Source organism: Gordionus sp. m RMFG-2023, chromosome 2 (genome assembly GCF_954871325.1).
Source record: "Gordionus sp. m RMFG-2023 chromosome 2, tfGorSpeb1-WG-v2, whole genome shotgun sequence".
In the NCBI taxonomy this organism is placed as follows: Eukaryota; Metazoa; Nematomorpha; class Gordioida; order Chordodea; family Parachordodidae; genus Gordionus; species Gordionus sp. m RMFG-2023.
Genome location: NC_088776.1, coordinates 4,989,924 through 5,014,410, shown reverse-complemented (window position 1 = coordinate 5,014,410; position 24,487 = coordinate 4,989,924). Strand labels below are relative to the sequence as shown.

At 27.6% G+C, this 24,487-nt stretch overlaps 2 protein-coding genes across 3 annotated transcripts; both read left to right on the top strand.

The window, feature by feature from the left end:
* The first annotated feature begins 1,058 nt into the window (after window positions 1-1,058).
* LOC135923704 (thymidine kinase 2, mitochondrial-like) lies at window positions 1,059-11,058 on the top strand. Of its 2 annotated transcripts, XM_065458606.1 has the most exons (9): window positions 1,059-1,213; window positions 1,525-1,599; window positions 3,219-3,272; window positions 3,365-3,460; window positions 3,852-3,919; window positions 6,924-7,012; window positions 9,287-9,366; window positions 9,865-9,945; window positions 10,850-11,052. In XM_065458606.1, the coding sequence occupies exons 1-9, from the start codon at window positions 1,163-1,165 to the stop codon at window positions 10,925-10,927; spliced, it is 672 nt and encodes a 223-aa protein (XP_065314678.1). In that variant the 5' UTR covers window positions 1,059-1,162; the 3' UTR covers window positions 10,928-11,052. The 2 variants fall into 2 exon arrangements, with proteins under 2 accessions (XP_065314678.1, XP_065314679.1); XM_065458607.1 differs by lacking the exon at window positions 1,525-1,599 and having other exon boundaries at window positions 1,067-1,213; window positions 10,850-11,058.
* A 3,974-nt stretch (window positions 11,059-15,032) lies between these two features.
* Window positions 15,033-23,410, top strand: LOC135923705 (thymidine kinase 2, mitochondrial-like). The gene is made up of 10 exons (XM_065458609.1): window positions 15,033-15,212; window positions 15,317-15,391; window positions 16,738-16,791; window positions 16,858-16,950; window positions 17,320-17,393; window positions 19,805-19,893; window positions 20,826-20,905; window positions 21,965-22,048; window positions 22,827-22,949; window positions 23,083-23,410. Exons 1-9 carry the CDS (start codon window positions 15,207-15,209, stop codon window positions 22,902-22,904), a joined length of 633 nt encoding a protein of 210 aa, XP_065314681.1. The 5' UTR covers window positions 15,033-15,206; the 3' UTR covers window positions 22,905-22,949; window positions 23,083-23,410.
* Window positions 23,411-24,487: the final 1,077 nt, after the last annotated feature.

The window sequence follows — 24,487 nt, the reverse complement described above, 5'->3', positions numbered from 1 at the left end:
GGAATCCGTCTGAATTCTACAATAACCTTTCCTCACTTTTGCTCTGTCTGCAGAATACCCATAGACTGCAAAGGAAGACACGGTTTACAATGCTGATCGTTTAAAAGACGAATTTTCAGGCACACCCAATGTAATTCCTTGACCTAGTGAGCATTAAAGTCCGCCCAAATTCTTGAACCACCAGGATTAGATCCGATGGAAAGCGGCCTGATGGAATCACTTTGATCCCATGGAAACGGGATCAATCTCTGGTTTGGGACTATTCTTGTGTAGATCCATTAGCTTTATCTAACCAAACTCCAAAACCCACTTGAGCAAAAAGAACAATATAAAATTTTCAAATATTCGGAAATATCTGAAAATCACATTAAACACCTATTAGCCACCTTTGGAAAGCTTGCATTATCCTTCTTCAAGAATTTAGGATCTCACATCCGCAAGCATACTGGCGATCCGCGAGAAGGCATCTTCCTCAGACAGAGACTGGTCATAGCTATCCTTAAAGAGAATTATCGAAGTTTCAATGGCAGCCTTCTCTCAACTGACCTTCGCTAGATATACTTTTTCTTCCTTATTCTTATCATTTTACACTATATTATTTCACTTTTATATTATTTATTTTTCCATATATAATTTTTTGTGTTAACTTATATTATATTTGATTAAATAAATTTATATTATAATGGTAAATGAGATTAAAAAAAATTGAAATCGGAAAAATATGGACGCTTTATCACAAAGGCCTTAAAAAAATTTTTTGGTATATACATGTCTAAAAAAATCTATAAATTTCGTGGTATAACGATGCATATCTAGAAATTTACCTTTTCAATTTTAAATTTATAAAGGCATATGTATAAAAGATTCGCGTATTTATGTAAACTTTTCCTCAACTTGGCAAAGCCTTAATATTATCCATTATGCTATTATCTCATGATTCTTTTGATAATTTATATCAGTATCTTTTATATTTAAAAAATAAAAAATAATTTAAAAGTCGATTATTAAATTAATAATTTTATTTAAAAATAAAATAATAAAACTAATTTAATAATATAGTGTTATGAAAAAGGATGGTTTTTTTTTCGGTTTTAAACAGTCGTTTAATTTTCAATAATTACTATTTATTAAACTCCATACAAAAAAAAATTCGTTAGATTAAATGATTCATTCAAAAAGAGAAGAAAATCAGAAGGGAAGGAAAAAAATGAACGTAATTATTATATATTCGCAATTTTGAGTATCTATGGCTTATAGGATATGTCCAAAAATCTCTCTTTTTTAAAAAAAAAAAAATTCAATTCAAAATTTTCAAAACTTTTGCAAATTTTTAAAATTTATAGCATTATGATTTGGACATGTTTTTGTGTTTATTTATAAAATAGATTATTTATTTTATTTTCATTAAAATTGCGAAAGTTGGTGAAATTAATTAATTTTTGATCTTTTTGAACAAAATTTTTAAATTAAAATGATTATATAAATTCTTTTTCCCCTTCTTTCTGGGATGATTTGTTTTTTCAGGTTATAGTTGAAGGCAATGGAGGTGTAGGGAAGTCGACTATTCTTTCGTATTTTCAAAAGTTTCCAGATGTCTCGGTAAATTATATTATTATATTGTAGTGTTGTTAAATGGCTTTGAGCCGATTTTTAAAAACGGCTAACTCAATATTTCATCCAGAAAAACATTACGCAAGTCTGAAGATTTTGTTCATAGAAGGAACAAAAGTCAAGACATGTATCATTGAAATCTCGAGGCTTAGACATTTTTCTGGATAAAATATTGAGTTAGCCTTTTTTAAAAATCGGCAACCAGCTGTTTGACAACACTATTATATTGTAATAATTTTATGATAGTTCTTATCCGGAACGCTTCATATGAAATTTCGGAATTTTTTTCAATTTAAAAAATCATCTATCGGGAGGCGGGGGGGGGGGGGTACGCGCCAAGTCGAAGATAAAATTTTGTTTAACGAAGATTTTTCGAAACAATTTATAATTCCGAATCACTTCACAAATTTTTGTTATTTATGCATTATACATTAAATTACACTGCTTGTTTATATTTTTTCCGATTCCATCTTGAAAAAATTTATCGCGAACGCGATAATGATATTTACATCGTTAGAATGGCTAGTTTTTTTTTATCAACCTGTGGGCTCTTTTCAGGGTTGCTAAATTTTCAGGAAACTCCCCTAACTATCAACACTTTAGCTAACTAGTTTATGTAAAATCTATCCATTTGAGGCCGATTTTTAAAAGCGGTCTTAACTCAATATTTTAGTCAGGAAAAAAAGTATTAGGCAAGTCCGAAGATTTTGGTCACAGATGGCACAAAGGTTCGAACATTTTCTAAGCCAAATCTTGAGGCTTAGACAATATTTTCCTGGCTAAAGATATTAAGTTAGAATGGAGCGATTTAATATCAATAGAGCTAACGGAGATTATATCTAAAATAAAAATTACGTTAAGTGATTTTTTAAAGAATTTACCACTTCAAATAGGAGAATGTATTTGAAGAGCGAAAAATTATGGTTTAGGCCGCGTCCGAAACATGTTTCGAAAGTTCTATAACTTTGATGGTGGCCTAAATTTTTAAATATTCGAAAATTTCGCAAAATTTTTAAAGGTAAATATATGTTTTGGTTGCTTTTTTAAAATTTTTATTGGAAAAAAAAATATATATACTATTTCGTCTTTATCAATAAAGTTTTGAAAATTTCCGGATCATTTTTGATAAGGGAGGTAACGACCACCATTGTAGAAATAAAAAGACGCCATAGCTAGTCCTGAACATTATGTACCCGTCAATCAAAAATTAAATTTCGTTTCACTCATCGAAGTTTCTGAAAGAATGAAAAATATATAAGATTACAATACCTATGTATTGAATAGTTTTTTATGTAATAAAATCTAACAATATACTATCCTTTCTATGGCCCCTTTAAAAAAAAGGAAGATTATACTTGGACAATAAAAGAAAGAAAGAAAGAAAGAAAGAAAGAAAGAAAGAAAGAAAGAAAGAAAGAAAGAAAGAAAGAAAGAAAGAAAGAAAGAAAGAAAGAAAGAAAGAAAGAAAGAAAGAAAGAAAGAAAGAAAGAAAGAAAGAAAGAAAGAAAGAAAGAAAGAAAGAAAGAAAGAAAGAAAGAAAAAAAGAAAGAAATTATTAATTCCTCATATTTATCGAAATATTTCATAAATTAACTAAAATAATATAGTGTCACCACGAACCTGTCAATAAATGGTCCAATTATTACGGGCATAATATGTTGGTAAACCAATATTTCTTGTTTATCATAATATATTATATTTTAAAAAAAAGCTTAGATCTTATAATAATTTTTTAATGTTCCCTTTTTGTTAGGAATTGTATTACCGGGATCAAAATCGATGGTCATTTCCGTTCCAAGTTATGGTGCAAAAGACTTTTCTAGATCTTTATGATGATGACAAAGATTTGGTTGATTATGATATACATTTAATATAACTGTCTAATTCATCCCTAATAATTTATAAATGTCATATAATCCCAATATTTCAAATAAACCTTGTTAGAAATTATATATATTAATGTACCCATATCGATATCCATCCAAATCTAAAATATAAAGAAAATAAATCACGTGATTTCGAATAATGATTTAAAAAACCATAATAATCTTCTCGAAAATACAATTGACAAAACGTCCATAAATGTCAATTACAAATTGACAGATACTACCATAACAACAACTACAAAAAATAATTAAGGGGATGAATGATTATAGGGCCATTTTATTTATTTTTTTGTAGGTTTCGTAAAAAGCAAAAAGTAATTTATATGATTTTTTTTTCTTTTTTAAAATTTCTAGCCAATCAAAATATACGAACGCTCCCTATATGCCAGTTTCAACGTTTTTGGCAAAGCTATGAAGGAAAGGTATAAATTAGAATATATGCTATATTTTTATTATGTATAGTGTTGTAGACGTGAAATGAAATGTAAAATAAAATATATAGATTAATTTAAATAAAATTAAAAATTAGAATATTAATTAAAATAATATTAAAATAATTATAATGTTTTGAGTGACCTCTTATAAAATATATCTCGATTTCTACATAACCTTTTATAAAAAATATATAGCAAATTGTACTTAACTTTATATTCAAATTTATATTATTTTATAATACATAGAAGACTGACGATTCATTCATTGAAAGTGTACAACAATGCAAATCAGCTGGAGACGCCATCTTGGTTACAACTAATCATTATTAAAATTTTAAACTAGAGTCTAATTTATTCCTATATCTGATGCAAACTTTATTAAAGAATTACCGGATCATCGAGATAACAAGTAATCAAGTTATCAATTTAATGGTAGTTTTTACCACCAGAATAATTACTATATGCGTTACCAAAATGACGGATCCAGCTGATTTGCTTTTAACGACGCCTAAAAATGCATTTTAATGATTGAAACGTCAGTCTAGTTATTATATATGTCATTGAATTAATTCTATATAAACTTTAAAATTTAGATATGTTGCGTCATAATGTAAAAATCTTCTTTTTTTAAATTTTAATAAATTAGTTTTCGCAATCTTAGCTAAAACCATGTGTTTCCATCATATAGTTAGTTCGATTCGAAATAATTACGGGAGAATTAAAAAATCTCAATTATTTTTAAGTAATTTTATACCGAGCGATTTTTTAAAATTCGAAAAATGGTGGTTTTCCCCGGAAATGGGTTTCAGTATGGGATAGGTGAAGATTTTCTCCAAAAATAATATTATTTGTAAGCCTCAAGATTCGGCATATTGTAGGTCCAAACCTATATACCATCTGTGAACAAAATCTCCGGGTTTTTATATATTATTTTGGGAGGCGGAAATAAAAATCAGATCCTTTTTTTAAGAAATTGACTGATATTGGGCCTTTTAATGTCACTATATCTAACCCTTCAAATATCGTACAATTTTGGGTCATCCACTCTTTGTATTAAATATTGTTTTCTGAAATTCATGGAGGGGGGGGGATATAGTGTTGTTAAATCACCTTGCTTTTCTGCAATTCCAAAATGGCTCTGTCATATCCTAGAGAATTCGTTCCAATATTAAGTTCAGGTTCAAGTTAGAGGTTTCATTCTCAATTTTTTCATAAATTGACCCAATGTTTTAGGCCGAATTCATGGTGGGATCGGATACGACAAAATTTAACAGCTGATCGATTTTTAAATCGGTTTATGAGAATCGATTTTTAATAATTTAATTTTATCTTTAATTTTATACACGATATTGGTTTTAATAAAGAAAAATTGATTCTCATAAACCGATTTAAAAATCGATCAGCTGTTAAATTTTGTCGGATCCGATCCCACTATGAATTCGGCCTTAGCCAGAAAATATTATCAAGCCTATGGCAAAAAAGTTTGGACAATTTATTAAACAAAATCCTAAAATATTGAGCTAGACATTTTTAAAAATGTAACAGTTTAAAAAAAAACACTAAGGCCATTATTCCAGAAAAAAGTTAAAATCTTTCCAAAAAAAAAAAATAAACAATCGAACTATTTTATAGTGTTAAATGGCTCGTTTTGAGTCGATTTTTAAAAACGGCTAACTCAATATTTCATCCATAAAAAAATATTATGCATGCCTGAAGACTTTGCTCATAGAAGGAACACAGGTCTAGACATATAATATAGAAATCTCGAGTAGGCAATATTTTTCTGGCTAAAATATTGAATTAGCGCTCAAAACAAGTCATTTAACACCACCAACTATTTATCATTTTAAAAATAAAAGTCTTTATATTACGCTTCTCCGTAACGTAATAATCATTTTTAAAAATATTGTTAGATACACTTTTCCTTTTACCCTTTTTAGACTAGAATTATGAGAGTCTAAGAGCAACGAAATATTTATTTATGGTTGCCGCCATATTCACCAAAAATAACGCTATTTTTTTTTTTAAAAAAAAACGAATTTTTTAAATGTCGCTAATAGTTTAGAATTTCAAATCATATTTTTTTTTTGACTTCCGTGCAAATCATCGGATATTAACTTTGGGTAGTTAGTGTGAAGAAGCAATGTTAGTCAAACGACTCTTTTTGAGCCGATTTTTAAGAAATACCCTAACTCAATACTTTAGCTAAAAAAAATTATAGCCTTAAACCTCAAAATTTTACTAATACAGGCCTATACCTTTGTCCCTTCTAGGAACAAAATTTTCAGGCTCGCTTAATATTTTTTCTGGATAAAATATTGAGTTAGTCGTTCTTTATAAATCGGCTGAAAACGAGCCGTTTAACAACACTATTTAAGAGGAATAATATACCTTAATGTTTATAGAAAATACATTTTTTTTAGGGGAGAAATGTGACCCATTTATATTTACAGGAGTAAAAATAAAAAAATAACTAAAATTTGGCGGGGAAATTATAAAATTTAAAATTTTTTTTTAATTATATATGTAAAAATGGGTTTAAAATTCTTGTAAAAAAAATGTAAACTCATCAGGGATGCGAACCAGGCAAAATTTTTGCCAAGGTTCGGTTCGGGTTCATATTTTGTTCCAAAAACCCGTGTTTTCATCTCCGGGTTTGGTTAGAATCCCCGCTTAAAATTATATAATTTGTTAAGAAATATTTAGTAGGAATATTGTTGGGAAAAAATTACCTAGCCAATGGCCATAATTTTAGCATGATATTCATATTTTTTTAGCCAAAAAATTTTTTTTGATAATATAGAATCAACTTTGAATGAAAGGCATAAATTAGCTCTCATGCCACAATGCTTATCGGATTTTCTCCAGCACCTGCCTATAGAATAAACCGAGCCAGACAATTATATATTTTTTAGCCAAAGATTATTTTTTCTTTCTAAGAAAAGATAATTAAAAACAAACTATTGTTATACGATTTTAATTATTTATATAGTAACTTCCTGAACGATATCGAATACACGATACTAACACAATTTTACGAGCTTCACTGCAAACATTTGTCCGGAAAATTCGATTTAATCGGTAAAATTTCTTTATTTATATAATGTTTCAATATTCGCAATAAATAAGTATTAATTTTTTTTTGGATTAAATCTAAATATTCTACTTATTTTATAGTAAATTTCATTTTATTTTCAATTCCAAAATAATCACATAATTTAAAAAATATATATTAAAAAATGGTTATCGAACTAGCTAGAGCCCTTTCTAATATATTAATTTTCCTAAGAATTTTTTTTTAATGCAATTTCGATCACGGTGGCATCTTTGTGGGCGTAGCTTTTATATCAATAAATTAATCAATACCTAACAAGAGATCCAATATTACTATGGCTATGCTAGGTTCCTACATAATTTCCACTGAAAAATGATATTGCTACTTCTATAGATTGCGGCAGATATTATATTATCCTTCACAAAACAAAAAAAAATAAAACAGCCTCTAGTCTAGTCATTTAAATATAATAGTGAAATTTTTATAATTACGCATGTTTGCGAAACAACCCATTTATAATATAATAACTCAGGATATATATTTTATTAGAGGATCTTGTTTATTAAATATAGTATAATTTTGAATAAAATATCCATATAAATTTTAGGTAAACTACATCTTTAACTGGGCCGGGCCAGGCCGCTCAAATAATTTTGGCCCCTGGCAACGAAAAGTATAAGCATGTGGACACTTAGCTAGAAACTTGTATCCAAACTCGAGCTGTAACATCATTAGGAATTATAACAATTAGAACTGAGAACATAATAAGCCGTGTCCTAGGATCGACTTATTTTTACTTAAATAACCAAAAAGGCAAAAGATAAAATAAGTTTTAAAAAAAAACGAATAAATCAAAAAAAAAACGAAAAGAAAAGAAACAAAATAAACCGAGAATAAAATATCGGTAAATTTTTAATTGGATTTATATAAGGTATAGAGACAAATTAGTATTTTAAAAAAAAATATTATGAAAATATAATTTAATAATAAATTATATACATAATAATGATTTATCAAAAAAATAAACAGATCTTATTGCAAATTTTGTCAAATTTAGTCTACTTAATATAGTAATTAAGGATGGATATTGTATTTATTACTATAGCAAAAATTTTTACGAAAATAAGTAATACATTGGTAATTTTAATGGGATATTTTTTTCCCCAGTACCATTTAGAATATCAGCAATTTTTGTTGTTTAAGCAATGCGATTTTGTTGTGTCTAATTACCTACACGCCATCGTTCAAATATGGTTTCATCGGCAGCCACCTCGCATTTCATTTTAAAATCAATACCCAGATTGATGGGTGTTTACTTCCAACCAGATTAGAAAAACGATGATTCGAACCTTCGCATTGATTATTTATGAGTTATTCGTTGGAAAGAGTGCTCTGATTCAAGTTTCTGGAGAAAATCGAGGCCCAATTCGACCTGTCTAGGATTGAGAATTGCCTCTTGTGACCTCCCTTGATACTCCATTGATGTAATTTTTATCGAAATATTCAAGAATATCCTTACCATCTCGGAGTAACCGATCTAAGGAAAGCCATTGCATTGCCCATATCACATAATGGAACAAATGCTAAGCTGTCCATCATGCCACAAAAGAAGCTTAGAGCTTCAAGGATTCTGTATTGGCTTTCCAGAACTAGCTTTTAAATTTTTATATGGGTACTTTGACATAAATGGTAAAAGCATCCTCTGATTATGATGTGATCCCCAAATTGGAAAAATAAATATAAATAATTTAACATAAAGATACCAATGACAGTTTTAACCGCGCTCATAGCAGACTTTTCGAAATCCATGTATATATATAATGGATCAGGAAATAAATCCAGTTCTTGACATTTAGACATTATTACTTCGAATATTTTTTCGTAAATATTTTGTGTTTTTTTTTGGGAGTCTAAAAGCTGTTAATGATTGTGGCATTCGCTTATAAAATTATTTATCAATATTAATTATTGCTAGGTTATACTAAAAAAATTAAGAGAAAATTGAGAAGAAAAAAATTGAGAAAAGGTTAGAAAAATAAAGATTAACAATGACTTAAAGCAAAAATTGGAAGAAAATAATAAATTGAGAAAAAAAATTTAAGAAAAATTGGCATGAAAATTTTTTTAAAAAAATAACGCTTTTCTTTTTTTTTAAATTTTTTTTCCTCGGGGTTTTTTTGGCGGTTTTTTCTCCTGGGAATTTTTTTCCAGGGGTTTTTTTTCCTATTACCTACATGATACAGACCTAAACCTTTTTATCTTCTTAATAATAATCATTATTTATATATCCATATCAAAAGTATATTTAAGATTGGATCCAGAAATTTGCTATCAAAGAATGACGCAACGAGCGAGACCGGAAGAAAAATGTGTTAAAAAAGTTCACATAAACAAAATCAATATATTTCGGTTATCGAAAAATTAAATTATTTTCTTCACCAACAAGTAATGTTGGTTAATTTGCTTGAACGTAAAATTTACGACCCAATTTTGTCCGGAGACCAGACCCGGGTTCAGATCCGTGGTTTAGACCCGACAAGATTGAAAGAATAAGGCTCTTCGGGTGTCTTTCCCTACTAATATCCTATTATGAAATGTTTATCAAAATAATCTTTTATTATTTATCTCATCATTATGTCAACCAAAAAAAAATTACTGCCCCTTGAGTGAGCTTATGGAGTTATCTCAAACTATAATTGATTATTGGACAATCAATTTTATTAACGAGAAATAAAAGATTTATTTTTTTTTATTAATCACTTTAAGCAACCTCCAAAAAAGTTTCGATGAAAATTGTCTAATGAAAACCATTTATTATTCCATATAAAACCTTTTTATTATTATGTTTATATTTTCTAAACATTTTTTACGTGAATAGGAATTTATATACGATTTACACAAATATTACGAAGAATGGTTATATGACCGTACGGTTCCAGGGTTTGACATTCCAATATTGGTAAGTTATATCTTCTATAAACAAATTCAATCTTTTTTTAAAAAAACAACTAATAAAAAACGAAAAAAACATCCAAAAAAGGAGAGAATAAAATACTAAAAAATAACAATACCACCATACTTAAAACAAGCCAAAATATGGTATAATCTTTCAAAAACTTTTTAGCTTATACTAAAAAAGTACCAAATTAAGCTCACCTAGAACACAGCCTAACAATTTTTAATCATATACATTTAACCAATTTAAATATCCTTAATATAATAAGATTAAATAATTGAAAGTTTTAAATTACACATGTATTAAAAATAGAGATAGATATAAGTGATGCATTAATTTAATGTAAAATGGCTGCGATTTAATAACTTTTTCGTAGTTTTTACAAGAATATTAAAATATATAAGGGAAGTTATGTAATCATGTCTTAAGGTTTTTAAGTGAAATAATCCGAACTCATGCTTGCATTATTTTTCTAGATGCTAGTTATTATGCCGAGTTTCTATGTATTTCTTTTTCAGGGATATAGGCGCCGCGTTTTATAAAACGTATCAGTATTTAAAAAAACTACTTTTTTAAAAAAATTTTATTTGATTAATTGTTATCAAATAGAGAAATATTCAAATATTATTTAATAACAATAATGTTCAAATTAATTCGCTGCCTTATTCGAGTTGGTTTTTTCCCTCGTCATAATTTCTGGTAGAGTAGTTAGCTGTCATTGGAAATTTTCTACCAAATTTCCTAAGTCTCAGAGGGATAGCGATAGAATTAAACTAGACTTAAAAATTGTCTGAGCCTAGTTCTAACAACTATCTTTAATATAAAAGCCATGAAAAAAATATTTATATATATACTCCTTTTGACATTTTTAAGACTTCCATTTTTTTTCTCGTTATTATAATTTAAGATTGTCGACGCGAATATCAACAAAAATCAATTGCAAATTTTAGCTCAAGATCTTCACTCTCAATGGGTTCAAAAATAATTTTTACCCAATCGATTATCGCTATAATCGTTTTTAATTAGAAATGGGCATTATTAGTAGAAATATTATTATTGTTTAACTTAATTATTTTATTATTATATTTCTTTGACGATATTAATAAAGGTCTATAAAAAATTAACAAGAAGAATATATATTTTTTAAAAAAAATTCGCTCGTTCGTAAAACATTATTTTCATTTTATATTAATTAGTTTAATTTATAAGAATAATATACTTATATTAAATTATTTTTTTAAAAAAAACCCATTATAGTATAATAATATCAGATAAAAAAATACTAAATAATTACTAACTTATTTATATAACTTTAAGAAAAGTATCTTATTTCTAAATTTGTAACGCTTTATAGAGGGGGGGGGGTTGATATAAAAGTGATTCATTCACATTTTGACGGTAGAAACTTGATGTCCATAAAAATACCAAGAGCCATAAAAGTCCCATATCTAAATGACGTTTAAATTAGTTATTATCATTTTATTATTTTATAAATAAAATTATCTACTTTGTGATTTGAAGAAATAAAATAAAAATATGTGTCTTAAAAATTTGATTGTGTACTAGCAAAAAAAGAAACAATGTAGACCGGGGTTATAATTGTCCATAAAAAATTGAAAGTGCTATAAAAAAAAATAGGGCAGCAAAATTTTTCCAAAATGTATAAAACTTAGTTTAATTCTTTACATGTATCTATATCTATCTCTACGGTAAAAATTAATATTTAAGAAAAAAAAAATTTAAGAATTATGTAAAACAATCGGGGTAACTATTATCCTTTCGCCTTTGCTTGTCATATAGCGCTTCTTTATTTTTAGATTTAAAAGAAAAAAAATTTTTTTTTTTATATATATTTAAATGTTAATTTCTAAATAAACGAAAAAAATTGTTAAATATGTTAAATTTACCCAAGTTAATCTTTATTATATATAACACCCGGAATAAGTAACTTAAAACTGTGCAATTTGTCTAATGAATGAAAGAAAGAAAGAAAGAAAGAAAGAAAGAAAGAAAGAAAGAAAGAAAGAAAGAAAGAAAGAAAGAAAGAAAGAAATGCAACCACGGTTAAAACTTTACAAAACTATTTATTAATAAGTAATATTTATATCTTGGTTGGACTACCCAATTTTTTTATTTGAGAAATGAACTCATACTATCGCATAGGTCATTCCACCTGAATATGGATGGAACATTCAACGACTGTTACCTCCTTTATTTTTTGAAGATCTTTCCACCTGCATTCCATTAGTATATTTCCACATTTCCCCCACCACACTCAATAGTGAATCATTTACAAATTTTCTTTTAGTTTGATATTCCACAAAAATTATCTTTTTAGTAGACAGGATAAAGTGCGACAGGGACATCGGATGTGCCTGGGTAAGATTATTTTCTTCATTTAATCGAAAGGTGTAAGCATTATAAAAGTGAAAAAAAAATACTATACTAAATATCATTTCTTTTACTAAATTTTAAAAAGTTCATTCTCATAATCGTTTGACCACATTCAGTAAAAAATGACAAAATTGGAGGCGCTATTGGTAAACTGCGGCAATTAGCTAATCTGAAATTACGAACTCTTTCAAAACTTCTTGCGATAATTCTGAATTTTCATCATAAGAATGTGTTCCAGACATTCTACCGCATGCCAAAGACCTTTGATTGTCTTTTAGGGAATTTTCTGTGTAAATCTTTAAAAATAAAATCATAATTTAGAAAAAAACTATATTATATAATAAGCTGCTATGCGCCTATAAAACTACGCGTCTTTGCAGACCCCAAATCTAGCGTTGCTTACTTATTTTCAGTGCTGATGTTTGTACCAAAATTTTGCGGCGGCGACACGTTACTCTAGAAAAAAAATGGAGGAAGATTTTTGTTATATTTCGAATTTGAGGCAAAGTTTTTTTAAAAAAATTTTTTTAATCAGGGATGTGAACCCTTCTGCAAAAAAATGAGTTAGTCTGGGTCAGGGATTCAATTTTTTGGAAAACATTAAGGAATATTGACAGATATATGGACCAACCTATCTAACCTGGGGTAATATGGGATCGGAGCGGGTTATGATCTTTTTTTTCAGAAAATTGGATTTCGATTAAGTTCCTGTTATCAAAATTTCCTCTAAATAGAGTGTCGAATTTCCTGAACCTGACCTCGGGTCTAGAACGTCCTGGTTTTTTCTAATCAATATAAATTTATAGAGGAACTTGTTCTTCCTCTTCTATAACTTCATCGTCACAAATTTTAAACCATTTTGAAATTATAAAGAAATCGAAAAATCTATTTTAATGTTTTGTGTTTTTATAGGCAACCATTAATTATATCATTTTAATAAATAAATTATTTAAATCTGGTATAATAATTAATTTTAATTTTTATATTAATTGTAAATTTGGCTTCTACCCCCCTCCCTCCAAAAAAAACAATAAATTTTAGGCCTGTCAAAGCGTCCATGACAATGATTAAACATAAATATCGACACGAAATGAGAAAAATTGAATTAGCCAATTTGGCATAAAACAATAAGTTGGTTTGTCACAATATTATAAATGAATAAATATAAAGATACAGGAAAAGAAAGATAAGAGAAAGAGAAAAATTAATGCAAAAATCCACGAAACAAAAATGTTTAAATGTTTAAATTAAATGTGACTATTGAATTTTTTTTTTTCAAATGAAAACTTAAGAATGTAATATCTGTGTTCTTGTCATATTTATATAGATAGAAAAAAGTATATTCGATACAAATATAAGTATATTATTAAAAAATGTCAAAAAAAAGATACAAAATACAAGTTACAACTCTACCTTAGATCCAGACTATACCACTCCTTTTAAGATATTTATTTTACCAAAGCGTTCGCCTATATTAAAACCTTGGATTTAAAGAGAGAAAAAAATGATGAGTTTAGCTTATCGAAAAATTTGCTTCACCAACGATATATTTTCGATTTAATTATATAACCTCCTTTGAGTCAGTCATTTATGATTTATATAAAAAAAATTTAATATAAATTAAATTTTTAAGTTATAAAGTTCATTACAAAATTGACTGAAATTTATAGGGTTGGTATTCCAAACATGAAGAAATATATTTCCGGTTAAAATCAGATTTTTAAATTTTTTTATAAAAAAAAAATACGCGCTCAATAATGTGATTTAAAGTTGTAAAAAAAAATACATTTCACTTGACTCTAACATTTACAACAGAAAATTATTTAAGTGTTATTATTTTCATTGATCGACGGGGCTTAATGACCCATGTATGGATATGCAGTTAGAACGGCAAGATTTCAGTTGATATTTCTCTGTCGAAAGCTGTGATTAAGCGTAACCTTTGCCCTATTGTTTTGAATAGTTTTAGGGCTTGGGGTCCAAATGATCCACAGGTATCTGAGACTGCCGGAACAAACAAAACATTATCAAGGTAGCTATATTTGTTTGTTTTTGTTGTTTTCGGCTTTCGTGATAGAGTTGGAAGAAAAAGATCTGGCAAAACGGTCCACGCAAGTATAATCCCAGGCGAGAGGTAGACCTTGGTTTCCAAGGGACTAGCGGCCATACCAAATTAAATGTTTAATTATCATTTTATTTTAATGTAGTTTTTATATAAAATTTTATTTTCATTTATTATCTCTAAAAAAACTTCATTTTAAAAAAATTTTAAATTTTTTTTAAAAAAAGAGTGAAATCGAGAAAATAATGCACACGGTTTATTTAATAAAATTAAAGGCTTTTAAAATTTTTTGAAAAAAAACACATACACACGGAGCTGCCATAAATTAGATCTCCACGTGATAAAGATGCGTAATATTTCTTAATTAAGTTACCTTAATAAATTAAAATTTTTAAAATTTTTTTTTTAAAGAAACATATGTAATATTAAAGAGTCGCGAAATTTATGGAACTGTATCAAATTCAAGTTTGGCAAAGCTTCGATATCCTTATACCATTATCTCGTGATTCTTGTTGGATATCCTCTCCCTGCCTGCCTTCAAAATATGACAAAAAAGATGATTTTAAAAACTCTTAATTATTTAAAATTAAAATAATTTAATATATATATATAAATAATTTTTGTGGTGTTTCACATTCAGTTACATTTGAATTTTTTTTAATAATTAATTACTAAAATTTATTCAAATTCTTATTCTTAATTTTTCTTTTTAAACTTTTAAATTTTTAAAAAAAAACTCAAAAAAATATCGCTTTAAAAAATAAGAAATAATTCATTTCAAATAACGGAGAGGAGAGGATAAAAAAAAATGAATGTAAAATAAATTTATATATATATTATTCGTTTTATTTTGATTGGTTAATTATTTATGAAAATTTTTTTTTTGTTTCTTTTTCTTCACGGTGATTGGTTGATCAGGTTATAGTTGAAGGTAATATGGGTTCAGGGAAGTCGACCATTCTCAGTTATTTTCAAAATCTGCCAGATGTCTCGGTAAAATTATATTATATTATTATTTATTATCATATTTTGATTATTGTTAGAAATTTAAAAAACTTAATTATTAATTTTTGGTTTGTTTTAATTTTATTTCAAATTTTAAGATAAATTTTTTGAAATCGAATTCCAAATGTTATCATTGATGTTGTTAAACGGCTCCAATTGAGTCGATTTTTAAAAACGGCGAGCTCAATATTTTATCCAGATGAATATTACGCAAGCCTGAATATTTTGCTCGTAGATGATCAGAGATTATAGCCATCTAATAGCGAAATCTAGAGGCTTGGGTAATATTTTCCTGGCCAAATTATTGAATTAGCCGTATATAAAAAGGGCTTAAGTTAAATATTTTAGCCAGAAAAACACATATTTTACCCTAACCCTCGAAATTTTGTTAATAGATTGTTGTTTTAAAAACCTTTGTAAACCATATATGAGCTTAATCTTAAGGCTTTGCTTATTAATAATTTTTCCTGGATAAAATATTGAGATAGCCGTTCATAAAAATCGGCTCAAAACGAGCCGTTTAACAACACTAGTTACCAATTTATGTTGTTAAAAGGCTCGATTTAGGTTAATTTTTAAAAAGGGCTTAAGTTAAATATTTTAGCCAGAAAAACACATATTTTACCCTAACCCTCGAAATTTTGTTAATAGATTGTTGTTTTAAAAACCTTTGTAAACCATATATGAGCTTAATCTTAAGGCTTTGCTTATTAATAATTTTTCCTGGATAAAATATTGAGATAGCCATTTATAAAAATCGGCTCTTAAAATGGTCGTTTAGCAAACACTAGTGAAATGTTACTACTTAACCAAAACAAATTAGTTTTTATAGAAAATGTATTAAATTATTTATAAAATATATCGTTTTAACGTCAAATGTGGTTTTTTTCCAGCTATGCTTTATTTTTTACAACTTTAAAATTATATTTTGAGCCTCATGTTTGGAATACCTATCTTATGAATTAATTTTGTTGTTCGGAGTCATTTATAATTAATATATATGGAAAAATTTCAGAGTTGTTAAAGGATCTAGATCCTGTATCTAGATACAAAAATGTGGTATCTGTATCTAGATCCATTTAAAAAGTATCTTTCAACAACTCTGGAAAATTTAAATATAAATTATATTAAGTTTAAAAGTTCATAGAAAAAAATTGTCTGAATTTTTATAAGTTAGGTTATTCCAAACAAGATGGCCATTAAATTTCCGGTAAAATCATAATTTTTTTTAAATTTTTAAAAAATGCGCTCAATATATGAGTTAAAGTTGGAAAAAAAAATAAATAACACATTGGCGATAACATATTCATATAATTATTACTAAAATAATATAGTGTCACCCAGAACCTGTCGCAAAATGGACAAACTTTTATGGGCATAATCTTTTGGTAAATAACAATTGATACATTTATTTTAAAATAATTTCATAATTACCCCTTTTTTTTGATGAAAAGGAAATATATTACAGTAATCAAAAGCGTTGGGCGTTTCCGTTTCAACTTGTAGCACAAAAATCGTCTATAGATCTTCTGGATGACGACGATTCGGTTTATATTTATTATAAATCAAAAGTATTTAAAAAAACAAAATAAATTTTTAATAAACAAAACGCCTTGTAATTTGGTAAATAATATATATCAGAGACCAGCAGGCCCGAATTTTTTTAAAAATTTTTTTAGACCGCTCTGGTTTTATATTTTGAGGGCCCTCCCGACCTGGCTTTTTTAAAAATGTATTATAATTATTTTTAAAATTTTTATAACTAATAATACTAATAATTGCGATTTCAAATAATTGGTTTTTAAAATATACGGCCAGGTCCGAGTATTTTTTAAAAAAAATTAAAATACTGCCCGACGCGGGTTGAGTCCGGGCCTGCAGGTCTCTGATAAATATTTTTTTAAATATATTTCTAGTCATCTTTGATCAATATATACGAACGTTCCATATATTCCAATTTCAACGTTTTCTGCAGAGCTATGAAAGAAGGGTATATTAAATAAAAATACATATATTATAATGTATAATATAATGTATAATAAATAATATGCCATTATTATAATATCATTTTATTCGGGAAATACTTATACTTATGGTGGGGAAATTTAAAATTTCTCACTTTTTAGGTCTCATTTAACTGAGCGATTTTTTAATTCCACCAAAAAAATGTGTTTCACACCCCTTTGTATCCAACCCCAAAAAATATCGGAACATGATGGACTGTAATATTATATATTATTGTTCTGAATTGTGTTGTTAAACTGCTAGTTTTAGGCCGATTTTTAAAAATGGCTAACTCAATATTTTAGCCAGAAAAATATTGCCTAAGCCTCAAGATTTTGAAAATATATGTCTAGACCTTTGTTCCTTCTATGAGCAAAATCTTCAGGCTTTGAGTACTATTTTTCTGGAAGTATTGAGTTAGCCGTATTTATAAATCCGCTCAAAACGAACCGTTTAACAAGACTAGTTCTGAATTTAAAAAGAGGAAACATACTTCTTCACCACTAGTGTTGTTATGCTTGGCTCGATTGCTAACTCAATATTTCAGCCAGATCTTCTAGAGATTTCGTTAATAGATATTCTTCGAAAGCCACCTTATGAGCAAAATCTTAAGGCTTGCGTAATATTTTTCTGGATAAAATATTGAGTCAGTCAACACCTTCTCCTAACACCATGCCAGAAATACATTTCCGGGTAAAATAAATTATTTCGTTTCTTAAATATTAAGTGGTCCTTCTTATATATTCTTGGGAATTGAAAAAGAGACGAACTTTATACCGCGAGTTAAAGATCTTTTCAAAATAAAAAATATATAAACGATTATAAGCGACCTAAAAAATTTTAAATTTATTTTTTGAAATATACGAAATCGAATTAGGACCCTTAATGTATAAATGCGAGAATCATTTATTTCTTTTTCATTTTGGACACACCCTTAGACTTCTTTGGAACCGATAATCGGGTTTTAGACTATTTGGCAACAGATTATGCCCTTTAGATTAGAGGTATCGGGGGAAGAAGTGAGTAAGAGAAATTTTTTTTTGATTTAAACGTTGACCCAACATACATCTCAAGAACTTATTTATAAATTTTGCTGTAGTTGGAATTTCAAATCATTATCGTGGGGATCTGTTTAGAACCTATTCTTCATTTTAAAAAAAAATTAAGGCTTGGAGATTAGAAGTTTACAATTATTATAAAAGAGAAAGGAAAGAGGGGAAAAAAGGCAATATTAAGAGGGAGTGTTGTTTAAAATGGTTCGATTTTTATAAACCCGGATAATTTACCCGCAAACCTGGAGATTTTGCTCATTGACTGTAGAAAGGTCAGGATATCTATTAACGAAGTCTCTAGACTTAGGTAAATATACTTGTGAAATATTGAATTAGCCCTTATTTAAAAATAGGGCCTTTTAAACTACTAGTTACGAGAGTGAACCCTATGTTTTTCGAAAATAATTTTTAGAGAGAAATGTGACCTTTTTTTTATATTTAGCGAAGAAACCAAAAAAAATACAAAAATAAGCTAGTAATTTTATGTAAGATTATAATATATTTTAAAGAATTTAATGATATACGGAAAAGATGAGTTCAAAAACTAATATTTTGTTAAGATAAGTTAAACCTTTTAAAAGGATATTATTCATCGTAAATATTTGGTCGATATAAGACAATTAGTATTGTTAAACGGCTCGTTTTGAGCCGATTTTTTTAAAAAGGCTAACTCAATATTTTATCCCAGGAAAAATATTACGCAAACCTGAAGATTTTTCTCATAGAAGTAACAAAGGTCCAGAAATACATTATCGAAATCTTGAACCTTAAGGCAATATTTTTCTGGCTAAAATATTGAGTAAACGGTTTTAAAAAATCGGCTCAGAATTAGCCGTTTAACAACACTAAGGGCGATAGTTAGAAAATTACGCAGATATTAAGGAACAATCTTATCCGGCTTTTTAGCCCCGAAAACGAAAACATAAATCATCTGATTATTTTGAAGAAAGTAAAAAAAAAAAATTAATTAACTTTCTTTTCACCTTTCAAATAAATATTTTTTCGGTTAACACGCCTGTAGAATAAACCGAACAATTTTTTTCTACGCTATTACCCCAACTTATATTCATATATTTTTTTGAGAGACAATTTTGAACTAAACTAGTGTTGTTTTAACTCAATATTTTATCCCGGAAAAATATTACGCAAGCCTGAAGATTTTGTTCATAGAAGGAACAAAGGTCTAGACACATATTATGGAAATTACGAGAGGTAATATTTTTTTGGCTAAAATATTGAGTTAGCCGTTTTTAAAAATCGGCTCAAAACGAGTCGTTTAACAATACTTAACTTAAAGTTCTTTTAGAAAGATAATTAAAAAATATTTTGTTTTTTATTCAAATAGAGATTTTCTGAGCGACATCGAATACATGATATTAAAAGATTTTTACCAGAGCAACTACAAACGTTCATCCGAAAAATTTGATTTAATCGGTAAAATATTTATTAAAATTATAAACTATATTAGCATTTCATCTTATTTGTTCTTGGATCCTGTAGAATATTATATCTGTTCTTAAGAATTGTTGCTAAGAATATTGTTAAATTTAAAGCCAATATATTACCTAAAGATCTGCAAAAGTAGGGTCGGACCTATTTTTTTTTTTAAAAAATTCAGGCCGGGTCGGGTCTTAGAATTTTTTTTTATATATATCGAAATTTATCAATTTTAATGTTTAATTTTTTTTTTATTTAAATATAAAATAGTCGATTTTATTTATAGAATTTAAGACGCCATATGTAAAATATATCTTTTTATTTTGAGTAAATTATAAAAAAAATTAATTTCTATATTTTAATAAATTAGGGCCCGAGTCGGGCTGACAAAACTTTTCAAAAAAAAATTTCGGGCAGGGCCAGGCTTAAAAAATTAGGCCTAATGCAGATCACTAATATTACCTTTGTTAAGCGGTCAGCCTGAGCCAGACCATTATATTAACATCAACCTAGTATGGATGGAGGTACTTGAATTAGATTTTTTTTATTCTGATATTTAACATTAAAAATAACAACTACAAAGATAATTTTCGCGTCTAGCAAGGTGAAAAAATTCTAAGCACGGCCCCTGGTAGACAATTAGCTTAGAGTATATATCCAAAGCTTTTAAGTTCTCATTAAGAAATATAATCATTCGAAAATGAGAACATAGGCCGTGTCCTAGGTTCGACTTATTAATAAAATAACCAAAAATGTGCAAAAAATAAAAAACGAATAAAACAACAATGAACGAGAATTAAATACGAAAAAAAAAACAATAGCTTTTTAACCTTATATTTAAAAAAAACAATTAAGTCCACAGGGAACAGCCCTAACCCCTTTTTTTTTATTTTTTAAATTAATCGTTAAATTTTATCAATATCTAAAAGTATATTTAAGACTCGATCCAGAAATTGGTTATCAAAGAATGACGAAGCGAGGAAGACCGGAAGAAATGGGTGTTAATAAAGTTTGTCGTTCCCTTTATATATATATATTATATATTTTTTTTAATATCGAAAAATAGTGTTGTTATAACGGCTCGATTTATATGGCAAACTTGGAGAATTTGTTTATGGATGGTAGAAAGGTTTGGACCCAGAGGCCTGCAGAGGTACTATTTGCACGGCCGGGCCCGGGTCCGGTCCAGCTCGGCCCTAAATCCGGCCGGGCTTAAGGCCGGGCCTTCGTGTCTCTGGTTTGGACTTCTAACGAAATTTTAAGACTTGCATAACATTTTTTTTTTGGCTAAAATATTGAGTTTATATTCATAAAAATTGGGCCATTCAACAATACTAATAATCAAATTTATTCTCTTACCAACAAAGAACTGAACTTGCCCACTTTAGATTGGGTCCTTTCCCCTTTTGCGTGAAATTATAAAATGTTTATCAAAATAAATTCTTTATATTTACCGCGATTCCTATGTTGACTAAAAAAAAATAAATGTGAACACCCTTGAGCCAGCTATGAAGATTAGTGCCCCCTCCCCTACACATTCTGAAGCGATGGAAGCAGAATAACCCCTCTGAAAAGTACCACCCTCTCTCCCGCCCCTTCCGAAAATAAAACGGTAAATTATCTTTTTTGACATCGGCAATAGTAATACATCATGAGGTAGTTAGGAATGGTTAATGAATATTTATATAAAAAAATGTGATAAATTAAAGGAAAGTAGATAAAAGTTTAAAGTAAACCAATAAGATAGAATAATCGAATCCTAGTCATGAATAATATCCTTCAAATTTTATGAAGCGGTTGCTTCGGACCTCCCCACCCCCAACCCGTTATAGCGGCCGCTGATGAAGGTTTCAATCCAATTACTTAATGACGATTAAACTCATTAATAATAAAATCTATTAATTCTTTATTAATAATATATAAGGACTTTCCCAAATTTAGCTAAAAATTGCACCCGGATTTTATGGACCATTTAAATATTCCATTAAAACTTTTATTACTTTACTTAATATTTTCTAAAAATAATATGTTCAATATATATATATATATAATAATTTACGTTAAACAGGAGTTTATGAACGATTTACACAGATATCACGAAGATTGGCTATATCATAGAACGGTTGTTCCAAATTTTGATATTCCAATATTGGTAAGTCATAATAACAATTTTTTTTTTTAATCCATTTACATTTAACTTATATTTTAATATCCTAGTGTTGTTATGTCCCATAACTTTAGCCAATTCCAAGAAAGCTTAGCTAAGCTTTCAACCTAAAAAATAGACTGAAACCTCTAACTTGAACCTGAACTTAAATATTGGAAAGGATAAAAACTTGCCAGAGTCATTTTGGAATTGGTCAAAGTTAGGTGATTTAGCAACACTAAATATACAAAAAAGATTAAATAATCGAAAATTTTTATTTTCAACTTTGTATTTTTTTTAAATAAAGATATAAGTGAAGCATTTATTTAATATAATATGGCGACGATTTAATTACTTTTTGCAGTGTAGAAGAATATTGTAAGAGATATGTGTAAATCCTAACTCATAGTTGCATAGGTTTTTCTAGATACAGTTATTGCTAGGTTTATGTATATATATATATTTCTTTTATCAGCTAGAAGGATATTTCCGACAAATAAGCTTTTTTTTAATATCAAATAGGGAAATAATATTAAAGCATTATTTAAAAAAACAATATTGTTCAAATTAATTTTATACTTTTGTTTTTTTAGTTGTATTTTTCCAGTCATAATTTTGACTAGAGTAGCTAAGCTATCGTTGGGAATTTTTTTCCAGTCTTCCTAAGTCAAATGGACAGCTATAAAATTAGGTAGGAGGTTCTAACAACTGCTGAAAAAAATATACAAACGTCTTTTTTGACATTATGAAGACTTCCAATTTTTTTTTGTTATTATAAATTAAGATTGTCGACGCTAATATCACCCTGAATCAAATGGAAATTTTAGCTCAGGAACTTCACTCCCAATGGATTCAAAAATAATTCATATCTATTAGACTATCGCTATACTTTTAACTAATAAAAATAGTATATATTTTAATATATGATGTATTATATTATATATTTAAAATTTATTTTTTTATATCGCTTTTTTTGTAAATATTATTTTCATTTTATAATATTAATTTAATTTAATTTTATAAACACAAATATATTTTAGAGAATATAAATAAAGCTAAGAACATTTTTGTATAACGTTTCAAGTGGGATAGTATTCTTCCTTCCTTCCCTCCTTTTGTATTCGTATACATATATTTTATAATTTATGAATTTTTATTATAAATCGACGAGGGTTATATATTAATTTGAATATGTAAAAAAGAAAATTATGTTTTTTATAGACTGGTAATTTTTAATTATGTTTATGAATACTGGTAATTTTTATTATTTTTAATGAATGTTCAATATACTTGTAATATTTGCATATTAAAAAGATGTATCTAAATGAAAATATTTTAAAATAAAATCAGTACATAGTTTTTTTTGAATTGAAGAAATTTAGAGTTGTTCCCTTGAATTCTCTCCTACGAACCTTCGATAAGTTGATTACAAGTCATATAAGGAATTGTAACATTAGTAAGATTATTAACCAAATTATTAAATATTTATATATTAATTTTATTTATTACTAGATTCTTTAATTGTATTAAGTCTCTCCCACTAGCCTCGACAAATAAATATCAATCCTATATATAAGGATTGGTAACACTTCCTTCCTTCCTTCCTTCCTTCCTTCCTTCCTTCCTTCCTTCCTTCCTTCCTTCCTTCCTTCCTTCCTTCCTTCCTTCCTTTCTTTATTTATTTAGATTTTAATGGAAGTAACATGAAACCCAAAATAAAATACTTTCTATTTCTCGTGACAATTAGAATTAGTTATAAAAATTGAAACCTGAACTTTAGAAAAGCCAATTGCAGAACTATTTAAATCCTTTAAAAAAAATAAGAACTAGAACCTAAAATTCCTTAAGGTTGTTCATACATTTTACTACAACTTAGAACAAATGTATTTAAAAAAATATTTTATGATAAAACAAATTCTTGAATAAATTATCTTAAATTCTAAAATTTTATTTTTCGTTCTAAAACCAGAACCTAAAATCCCATAATCTAGAATCTCGAAGATTCCAATCCCGATTAGAGCCTCCTTCTTCCCTTCCTCCATATTTTGTGCTAAAGTATTAACTCAGTGGTACGCCTTCCTTGTGTTACGGTGGCTTCTTTGTCTCGTTATGAATACATTTAATTGCTGTCCGATCTTTCTCTCTATATAAAACATTTATTTTGTCTCCTCATTACCTTTCTCCCACGGAAAACAAATATTATTTTATGCATTCTCTATACTTCTCTCAACGTAACTCACTTGTACAGAGATGTATCACCGATTCTATATCTCCATAATTAAAATCATATGTTTATTGGAAACAATACCAATTTTTTTTTCAAAGCCCCTTTACCATATGTATAATACAGTGTTGTGATGATTTAATGAAACATATTGACGATTAAATTAAAACCCATCCATAGAAAAATTATTGTGGCAAAAATAATTTAAATATACCCAAAGC